This window comes from Paralichthys olivaceus, chromosome 18, assembly GCF_024713975.1.
Source record: "Paralichthys olivaceus isolate ysfri-2021 chromosome 18, ASM2471397v2, whole genome shotgun sequence".
NCBI lineage: Eukaryota > Metazoa > Chordata > Actinopteri > Pleuronectiformes > Paralichthyidae > Paralichthys > Paralichthys olivaceus.
The window spans coordinates 19,567,403-19,578,430 of NC_091110.1; the positions used below are offsets into that span (position 1 = coordinate 19,567,403).

Here is an 11,028-nt window from a genome sequence, read left to right on the forward strand (position 1 = left end):
TTTAATTTATTTAGTCCTTGTTCATCGTTCACGTCGCACCAGTTATTTTGCTTTACATTATCAATATCATTACAATTATTATTGATTATTTCACATCTATTGGCACAGAAATAATGACATCATTCATCAGTGGGGGGGGGGGGGGGGGGTCGTGATTGATCACGTGTTGGGGCCCGGAGGGTCATGTATGTGCAAATGAGAAGAAGCCAATTTAAAACATCATATTTCACTTCAGGTCACAGGAGTCGTTAAACGACTTTTTTTTTTTTTTTTCTTTCCTAAACTAAAAAAATGTAAATTAAAAAATTGCGTAACATCATCATCTGTTTACAACGAATGTGTTTTATTGTCGAAATTTAAAATCTGTCCTGACTTTATTCAAAAAAACGCTCCGATGGAACTGATCCTGGATCTGTTGAGTATTTTTTAATCCTGCTGACAAACAAACAAACAAACAAACAAACAAACAAACAAACATCATGATCTAAGCTTCTTGTTTAAGAATCACGGAGAGCGAAGGGTTAAAATTCAAGACAAGACACTTTGTCAAACTGATGATTTCATTCATTTTAATAACTAAATGATAAATACAGAGTAAATATATTTAATTTCAAGTATTGGATGAAATGTATTTGTTCTCCTACAGCGTACTGATGTCTAAATGTGTTTACAACGTGAAATCTAAAGACAGATCGATGTGGATGGAGTCAGGCTCGTTAATATCGGAGTTTCATTCAAAAAGCAAATACATTCTTTAAAAACCTGAAGTTTCACAGACTTTGTATTTTACAGAAACATCTGAGGTGTCGTCACAAAATAACATCGTTCTTATTAAACAGGGAATTTAACCGCCGACAATCGTTTTGTCCGAAAATGTCACGTTTCCAGTCCCAGAAATCTCGTGTTGGAATGAAACTAAAGAAACAAACAAATAGAAAATAGAAGCAGCTGCACGTTAAAAAAGAAATAATGTGAGATTCTCTGCAGCAAAGAAAATCTGATGATTCACATGATAAGACTTCGAAACACTTAAATCATCTAACGACACCTGATCCCTCAACAACCACCAGAACAAAATCATTCTCACAATAAGTCGTAAAATTCCTGATAAAGTGTGAAACAATCTTGATGTTTCAGAACACGATGCAAATAGTTTAGTTTCCAGGTTCAAACCTCAGGAAACTTAACGTCACGTGAGAGAACTTTATTATCACAACTGATCCGTCTCACGTCGTCTCACGTCGTCTCACGTCGTCTCACTGACGTCCTCCAGCAGCAAACGTATAAAATAACTTAACGTTTGGCTCAAGTGATGATTTCACACGACCACGGGACAAAGAGACAACGTACGTTCACCTTTATTCTAACCCCTGACTTCATCTCAAACAGACACGAACAAAAACAAACACGTCCCTGAGGACATGATGATGATGATGATGTCAGAACGAGACTCGTCCTGATTGGTGCATAGAGTTGATGACACAAGCAGCGAGTTAACGTGTGAGTTAAAGACGTTAACTCGCCGTTTTGTTCGAGGTTGAAAACAACTCGCTGAGCCGAGAGTGACGTGTGTTTGTCCCAGTCTCCAACAAAATGTTTATCCGTCCAACATGGAACGAACAGACAGCACTTCCTGTATCTCCTTCAAAGTAAAAGCCCTCGAGTGTGTGCGTTGACTGAATCCACTTGTTTTTTATTGTTGAGTTCATAACTACTTTTATTTCAAACGTCAAACTGAAGCTCCGCAGCAGAAACGCAGGGAGACGCAGCAGCTCGTCACACACACACACACACACACACACACCCAGTGTTTGTCTGATTGACAGGTTCGGGGTCTGAGAGCTCTGCAAAGTGACACAGCATCAAAAGAAATGACTGTGTGACATGAAGGAACACGATCCAGTTTAATAACAGACTGAAGGTGGGAGATACGAGATATGAGACCTAATATACGTCAAAACTGTTCATGAAGATACGAGACAAGATCTCACTCATCTGGACAATCATGAGTTTCCTCTACGACCCGCAGGAAACACGAGGCAGAGAACCTGCGTCGCAGAGGTTCCATCACGGGAGGGATTCAAAACTAAATTAAATAATCTGAGCCGGTGATATTCTGCAGGACAACATTTCCCACAAGTCTCAGCTTCACAAAAGGATCTGCAGTCCTGCTCGACTCCAGATCCTCGAGCAGCCAAACAAAACCACGACTCTTCTCTCGAGCAGTTTGTAACGGTTCATCAGAAACAGTACGTGAATCCTGCCTTTGTCCGTTTTGTCATTTCGACGCCTCTGGTCTGTTGAAGCCTTCGGAGCAGAGTTCAGCGAGGAGCTTCAGCTTCAGCTCTACGCACCGTGCGAGAGGCTGAGCTTCAGCTCTACACAGCGCGAGAGGCTGAGCTTCAGCTCTACGCACAGGGCGAGAGGCTGAGCTTCAGCTCTACGCGCAGGGCGAGAGGCTGAGCTTCAGCTCTACGCAGTGCGAGAGGCTGAGCTTCAGCTCTACACACAGTGCGAGAGGCTGAGCTTCAGCTCTACGCGCAGTGCGAGAGGCTGAGCTTCAGCTCTACGCGCAGTGCGAGAGGCTGAGCTTCAGCTCTACGCGCAGTGCGAGAGGCTGAGCTTCAGCAGTCCCTCCGTGTGCATCTTGTAGAGCAGCTTGAACTCGGCCGGCAGCTGATGCGACTCCTGCCACTTGGTGGTGAACTTGGTGCCCTTCTTGTCGTAGTAGTGGTACGGCAGCTCCTTGCCCGTGTTGGGGTCCCAGCCGAAGGGCCAGAAGCCGTACAGGTGAATCTGGTCGCACATGGACGACGCCAGCGTGTACATGAGGATGCCGGTGCTCAGGCGCTTCGGCGACAGCTGCTTGGTTTTCCAGTAGCTGTTAAAAAAAAAAACAAGAAGAGAGAAAGAAGCTCAGTTAATGATTCAGGGTTTTATATTTAAGGTTTTATTTATTTACTCTATGAAACAAAGAACAAGTTTTAAAAACACAAACAAACAAGTGTAAAAACTCTTCTCACTGTTTGTGAACAAATAATAAACGATTGTTTTTGTTTAATAGTTTAGAATATGAATTTATTTTGATCATTAAACTCTAATTATTATGTTTCTCTTCTCTTTTGAATTAAAAAAAACACAAAGAATCAGCGTAATGTCCTTTATACTGAATTCACCATATGATCCATTACATATGTAAAGAAAAGTTTTAACTATTAGCTATTTATTTGTGTATTTCACTCAAACCCTGAGTCTGATCCGTAACCAGCCGACAAGACTTCAACAACAATAACATGATCAGCGCTGATGCTTTCACCGAGTCTTCAGCTCTGCGGCGTCTCACCGGGGGTCGTCTCCACACCGGCCTCAACAAAGAGTCGTCGAGGAGCTGAAAGACGTCTGAGCTGCTTAAACGTGCTAATACTTCAGGAGCAGGTAGATTTAATGGGATTGTTGAAGATTAGGCTACTGTACGAGGTGACGACTCCGCTGCCACGACACTAAATCCCTCTCCACACACACAGCTCCGCTCCGCACCTTTCACTAAAGAGCTGCTTCCTTATAATCCGGCTTTGGAGCCTAAATCTCCTCTTGGCCATATAGAACACAGCTCGATACCAAACAACCACACGACAACATTTACAGACACGTTTTAAAAAGAAGAACTGACTGACGTGTCCCCCAGCCCAAGGACTGATGCTTTCAATGACCTTAATCATGGAGAACTTTGTTCCTGCAGACTGAACTCCAGACTTTTCCAGAAATGTCCTGGAGGTTCTGGATGTGAGAACAAAAGTCCCAGTCAGTTGCTCTGGACATTTTCTGGACTTGTTTGAGTACTTTTAACAAACAAATGAAAACTTCCCGTGCTCTGTGAACAGACCAGTGTTGTGTTTGTAACGTGATTTATTTTATTGATCCACACAAACACACACAACGCTGCGACAAGTACTCGCTCATCCCTGCAAATGCAGTTTCCTACGGCGCCTAACTCTTTCAGAAAAGTACTGAGACACGTCAAAAAACTTGTAAATGCAGAAGCCTACGTCGCGATGACTTTACGAGACGGATAATAAAGACGCGTCTCGCCGTTGAGTGTGACGACATCTTACTTGTTGATGTACTGCATGATGTTTCCGGGCCAGGCCAACTGGACCTTCAGCTGACCTCGATGCTCCACGAAGAAGTCGACCAGCGTCCTCGTCACTGTGGCCGACGTGTGGAAGAAAAACGCCGGGATCCACAGGATGGCGTTGTCCAGCTTCTTCAGGCTCAGGAAGAAGTTGTTCCTGTCCTGCACGGTCAGTAAATTGTTGTAGTATTTCTCCAGGATGCTGGGGTTGAACGTTGTCATGTTGGTCCGCCGCCCGACGTCCTTCTTAAAGATCTCAGTCGGGGCAAAGTTGCAGCGGAAGACAAAGTCGAACTTCTCGATCTGGGGTCCGCAGCGCGAGCCCGTGAGGATGCCGCTGTTTCCGACCACGGCGCAGACGTTGTAGTGTTTGTTGAGGATGGGCGAGGCGTCGGGGAGGAGCGAGCGGAAGTTCTCACCGATGGAGAAGACGTATTTGTGGCTGGAGTAGTCGTAATGCATCAGCTGACCGATACGGACCGAGCCTCGGGTCAGGGAGAAGTTGTGGGGGATGTCGATGTACTGAGAGATCTCAGTCCTGCAAGACAGAACCACGTTTTTATAAAACCTTGAATTCTTAATGTTGACGGAGCTCAACAGGAAGTAAAAATCATTTCAATTATCAGCCAGAATATTTGAACCAGCCAAAAGTCATCAAGTCTTGGATTTTGACCTGGAACCGTGAAAATTAAATTATTTGTCCTCTGCAATCAACAGACTTTCTCTCTTTGATAATTCAAGTTAATCCAAGATCGTATCAGATTTAGAGACAAAGAAAACTAACAATTCATCAAATGTAAAACCAAGAGATCAGAGAGAGCAGGAGGAGGTTCGTTAAACTGATTTAAACAGTGTGTGTCGGTGTGTGTGTGTGTGTGTGTGTGTGTGTGTGTGTGTGTGTGTGCGCGTCACCTACCTCTGCTGTATAAAAGCAGAGCTGTTGTACCTCCATTTCGAGGAGTTCTGCAGGTCCTCGCTGAGAGAGTTGGTCAGAGGAGTGAACGCCGGGTCCAGATACTTCATCGCCAGCTGGGAGCTGCACAAAAGAACCGGAGGAGACGCGGAGGTCAGGTCAGGCTGCCCGAGTTCGGACGAGCTCCACTTCATCCACTTGAAATTTCTTCGGAGGCATTTTAGCTTTTTTTTTTTAAATGAAAAGGTCTGACGGGACATTGAAGGTAATGAGAGTCAGACGGGTTCACAACTGAACCACTTGATTTGAAGCTGCGCGGCATCTTTGAACTGAATTCTCGTTTCTAGATGCAAAAGACCAACAGGGATTCAAATGTTAGCTTTGTTTTGTTTGAGTTTCATTTCAGTTGTAATGAAAATTTAAAGTTTGTGTAGAAACAGCATTTGAACTATCAACGGAATGATCCTTCAAAGCACAAGCAACTACAGTAAATACAGTCGGTCAGTGGAGTTTCAGCTGAACTAACAGATTCATCATATCTTCAGTTTCTTCACAAAACTAAAATGCCTTCAAACAAACCTGGTTGAAATGTGCAAGTGTCTGAGGAGCGGTTCAGAACACGCTCTGCGTTCTGTTCCTGCAGAGAACCGCAGGTCAAACTGATTCAGTTTCATTTACACCAGGAGCTCAGTGTAAATGTAGTTTTAGTAGTTTCTATCACTTCAGGATTTTACTGCCGGAAAAAAGTTCATCTGAACAAGTTGTTTAAGTTTGAAATCAGCTGTTCACATCGAATGATGCTTTGTTTAAGTCACACTGTGAAGAACTGTGTTTGTGTGAAATCAGAGTACTTGTTAAGATGAACACGAATTTTAACTGTAAAGAAAAAGCTTTATAATATAATATAAAAGAGAAATTAGGCCTTGATGTGAATTAACTCAGCAGATGAACCATGTTTACGCTTCAGAAGCTTCTGTTTCACTTCCTGCAGAGAAATCTTGACATTTTGAATGTTTTTCTTTCTCAGTAGAATAACTTCCTTCTTCAGATCAAGAGTCAATAAAAAGCCAAATGAGAAAAAAAATGGACATCGGCTCCGTCTCTGTGCAGAGACAAAGGTCCAGGACGTGTTTATCTTTTTAACTGAACATCAAAATGTCAAGACTCAGGTCAAAGCTCCGCTGCAGCAGAAACAACCGGTCAAATAGTATTTGTTGGTAAGTTTGGTTCAATCCGGCAAAGAAGACCAGGTGGGAGGAGTTTACAGCTTCAGGACAGTGGAGAGTCAGAGGTCGGACCACAGGAGGTTTGAATGAAACATTCAAACCTCCTGTGGTCGTTCGCTCTGTCCTGCACGGTAAACCTCGGCTGAGCCCGGCCAGAACAAACACTCACAACTGAGAAGAAATACTGTTTGACCCGGATCTGACGGCAGATCTCCAGCAGCTGGTTTTGTTGATGCAGCGTCCACCATCTTTGTAGATAGTGACTCGGGGGGGGGGTGCGGCGCTGGACCAGAACCAGCAGAATGACAATTCTGGACGATAAGTTCATGCTTCATGTTAGTGTGAAGGTATGTGAGTGTTAGAGTGTTAGAGTCCCACTCTCCCCTATTGAACATGTTAACTGTCCGTATGACATCTAAGTTATTCAAGCGGCTGCAGAGGAACTTTAATAACATAAGAAACTTTCTGTTGCTGATAAAACTGGATAAAAATCCTCCAAAAAAGAAATCTGGCGAAACTTTTTAAATCATAAAGGTAGAAACTGACGGAGCTGTTGGTCCAGAGCCGCACCACTCGAACACGTTCAGGGTCTCATGTCAATGTTTGTGTCACGTTCTCGACACAAACAGTTAAACGGCCGCGAGTGTCGTCTGAGCCGGAAGAAGCAGAAGCTGCAGCTGATTTTACAAACAAGATGGATTTCAAACAGAGATCGAGCTGCTGCGGAGAAATAAAAGGAGCGGATCGTTGTGTTTCCATCGAAACGTCGTCACTCTGTATTCACCTCAGGTCTGGTTTGCGAGGCGGCCTCTCGCTGCAGCGTGGGACAAACACAATTCACAAAAAAAATAAAATAAACTCTTCTTTAAAATGACAAAATGGAATCACAGAGGTACAGTGAGAGGAGCTGGCATGCAGAAGACAGGTGAGGTGAGTGACAGATGTTTTCCTTAAATACATTCTCCTGGATTCTGTCAGTTCAGGTGAAGAAGCTGATGTTTTCCTCCAGAGAGACGTCATGTGACCCGAGCCTGATGAATCTACGTCGACATTTCCAAATGATTCTGATCGTCCAGACTAAAACGCAGCCTCCGAGTTTTCAAAATAAAACCGGGCTGTTTCCTGACCAACAAATATCTGGAGCGGAGCCGACGCGCGTTCAAACGAAAACGTGGTCGTGTCGATGGAGCCTAACTGAAAACACATCACATGACCGGCTCCAGCTCCAGCGGGATCCGTGACCCTGAAGTAAACTCTACCACCTCTAGAGTTTCCGCTGTGTAATTACAACGTGACTCACACACAAAAATAAAAGCTCGTCCGTAGCTACAGCGTAACTCCAGCCTCGAGCGTTGTCAGGTGACTGATAAGAGCCAATCAGGAAGAGCACGTGTCCGGTTTTCGTTTTCCTAAACTAATACAGTCGCAGCAGACGGTAACCATAGCAACGGGGATGCGTTTTCAAAGTGAAACGTGGTCGTGTGGACTCACGAAGTATTAACGAGGCCAAGAAGAGGACGGCTGCTCAGTGAGAGAGCGGTGGAGGAGCCGGTCGGGCCTCAGGCAGCTCAGAGGCCTTCAGCCCGGTCTGACCGGCACAGACAGGCCCCTCAGCCTCCAGAGTCACAGACAACAACTCACTCAACCTTCATCTTTTCGAGAACCACACAGACAGACACGTCATTGAAGAGGATTTCATTTCATCCTGAGACAAATCATCCAGAAGCTCCGGACAGAGCAGACGAGCTGCAGCAGCTGCAGAGGGTTTGAATCCGGGCCGTTGTCCACCGTGTCAGCACATTCACACACAGGAAGATGTAAACAACCGACGTGTGCACTCACCGGAACCCTGCGTGGAACATGTACATCCTGGGTCCTCCATTAGGTCCGTATCTGGGGGTGCTGAGCAGGAAGTCCTTCTTGATGGACACGTAGCTGATGAGCGACAGGATGAGCAGAGCCACGCTGAACATGACGAGCCCCAGCGCGCTGGCGATCCGCACCATCCTGCCGCCGTGCGCCCCGCAGCTGAGGAGCCGAGAGCGCGCACCAACACCGCATCGGCCGCACGGCGAGGAAGGATGGATGGGGTGGGGTGGGGTGGGGTGGGAGGGGGGTGAGGCAGATTCACGCACGCAGCGTTAAGGAGGTAACGCTGATGCGGTGCCGCGGAGGTCGCAGCGTTACCTTCCGACAGGGCTCATGGACTGAGAGGGGGGGAGGGGGGAGGATGAGAGGCAGAAGGCCGGAGAACGTTCAGAGGAGATGGAGTCAGAGAGGAGGAGAGGGAGTCAGAGAGATGATGGAGTCAGAGAGGAGATGGAGTCATATCAACCTGAACACGAGGAGAGGAGGAGAGGAGGAGGAGGCGACGCGGCTGCGGAGGAAAAGACGCAGCAGGAAGGAGCGTGACGCAGGGACAGTCCATGTATGATCCGGGGATGGAGAGGGAAGGGGGGAGGAGGAGGGGGAGGAGGATGAGGAGGAGGAGGAGGAGGAGGAGGGGGTCCTGGAGGTTTTTCTGCGGACGTCCAGCATCACGTTGCAGATGGTTTCATAACCTGGAGGCGGAGGAGAAGATGGAGGCTGCTGCTCCCCGGTCTCTTCGTGAGCATCCTCCGGGTGTCTCCCTCCTCTCCCCCGCTCCTCGCCCTCGTCACAGACGTGTCGCTTTAAGAAGACGCGTCTCTGGAGTCGGATCAGTCCGAGGAGGAGCCGAGAGGAGCCGAGAGGAGCCGAGAGGAGAACCTCCGACCTGTCAACACTGAGCTGCAGGAGCAGAACACGTCCTCCGCTCACACACACTTAGGAAGTGTGGAGTCTCACACACACACACACACACACACACACACACACACACACACACACACTCTGACATGTTGTCATGGAGGAAATGGACGAAGCGCTTCATCTGGTTGCTATGGTAACATGATGGTATCACTGGCAGCATCAACACTTTAAAACACAGTACTCCACAGTACTCCACAGTACTACAGTACTCCACAATACTACAGTACTCCACAGTACTCCACAGTACTACAGTACTACAGTACTACAGTACTCCACAGTACTACAGTACTACAGTACTACAGTACTCCACAGTACTCCACAGTACTACAGTACTACAGTACTCTACACTAGTTCAAAAGCACCAAATGAACGTCCTTGTGGTTCAACATTATATCGTCGGAAGTGAAGACTGAAGCTTCTTCCTCCTCTTCTTCTTCTTCCTCTTCCTGTTCCTCTTCCTCCTCCTCTTCTTCTTCTTCCTCCTCCTCTCCTTCTTCTTCCTCCTCTTCTTCTCCTTCTTCTTCCTCTTCCTCTTCCTCTTCTACTATGGTTTAATGCTGTCTGTACTTCCTGTGATCGGTCCGCCTCTTCTGGTTTCTCACCTGATGTTTAGGTTCAGAACAAACTGAAGAGTCTGAAGCTCTGAACCAAACAAGGTGTGAAAGTGACCTGAGATGTCACGATGTTCTACACTGGGACTCCAGGTGAAGCTCTCACTGAGAAGATGACCGATCACTGCGGAACAGACTCCACATGACAACTAAAGTGAAGATGGCAGCGTTGGTATCTGGGATATTTGAGTCCAACGAGAAGAAGTGGAGCCAGGTCGTCCATCTTTATTGAAGCCGTTCAGTGGAAGGAGCTCGAACTATGATCACAGATACGTTGAAGGTGACAGTATCTCCTGCTGCTGTGAATCCACCTGAAGAAGATCTCTGAGGGATTTTCTGTCTCCAGTCGCTCGTTCTCTGAATGTCAATCACACAAACAGACAACGAGACGCTGTGAAGACATCAGGCAGACAGACACACAAAAGACTGCTGGCATTTCAACACTGACCTTTCTGCTCTGAAGGCCTGAGACACACACACACACACACACACACACACACACACACACACACACACAGAAAGATAAAGATATAGAGAGAAATGCCCTGAGGCTTTGTAAAGGCTGTTGAACGAGTATAGCTTCAAATCAAATGTCTCCCTCACTGCTACACACACACACACACACACACACACACACACACACACACACACACACACTCAGTTCAAGGAATATTTTTTACCGTTTTCTTAAAAATTGTGAGATATGAAGTTCAACATATTCAGAGGTCTGATATTTATGAGCTTGATTTGAGGAGACACTCGCTCGACAGAGTTTCAATCCAGTTGCACGTTTGCTCAGTAACTGGAATTACACTCCCGTGCTGTGACGTGTGCGTTCAAATGTACAGGGAGGTATGAGCAGCCATGTTTAAATAGAACTAATATATACTAGACAAGAGTGAGGAGGAGGAGGAGGAGGAGGAGGAGGAGGAGGAGGAGGAGGAGGAGGAATACAATCCAGCAGATTCACAGGATTTAATCTGAGCAGCTCAATGTCTCTATTATTATTTTCTATTACTCACATTGTTATGATGAAAGAAGGGAAGAGGAAGAGACTCGGGACGACAGGATGAACTAAGGATGGATGAGTGCAGTGAAACAAAGTCCACTGAGCAGCTCAATAAAAAAACTAAATGAAGTGAAGGAGGTTGATCAGATTTTCATGTGAACTCTGTGATATGAAACTAATCAGTGGAGTTCACATCTCACCAAAGAGTCAATTAATAATCAATAGACATTAGAGCGGAGGGCTGGTGGACAATCAGAGGCTGCAGAGCCGCCCGAGCCACAGGAGCATGAAATTACTGCCATACATGTACAGTACACAAATATATGTACACACTGACTCACACAGCA

At 46.1% G+C, this 11,028-nt stretch overlaps 1 protein-coding gene across 2 annotated transcripts; it reads right to left on the reverse strand.

The window, feature by feature from the left end:
* Nucleotides 1–555: 555 nt before the first annotated feature.
* On the reverse strand, nt 556–9,241 carry st8sia3 (ST8 alpha-N-acetyl-neuraminide alpha-2,8-sialyltransferase 3). Of its 2 annotated transcripts, XM_020110999.2 has the most exons (5): nt 8,114–9,241; nt 7,056–7,085; nt 5,049–5,168; nt 4,113–4,670; nt 556–2,881 (listed from the first exon to the last, which is right to left on the reverse strand). In XM_020110999.2, the coding sequence occupies exons 1-5, from the start codon at nt 8,275–8,277 to the stop codon at nt 2,599–2,601; spliced, it is 1,155 nt and encodes a 384-aa protein (XP_019966558.2). In that variant the 5' UTR covers nt 8,278–9,241; the 3' UTR covers nt 556–2,598. The 2 variants fall into 2 exon arrangements, with proteins under 2 accessions (XP_019966558.2, XP_019966559.2); XM_020111000.2 differs by lacking the exon at nt 7,056–7,085 and having other exon boundaries at nt 8,114–9,234.
* Nucleotides 9,242–11,028: the final 1,787 nt, after the last annotated feature.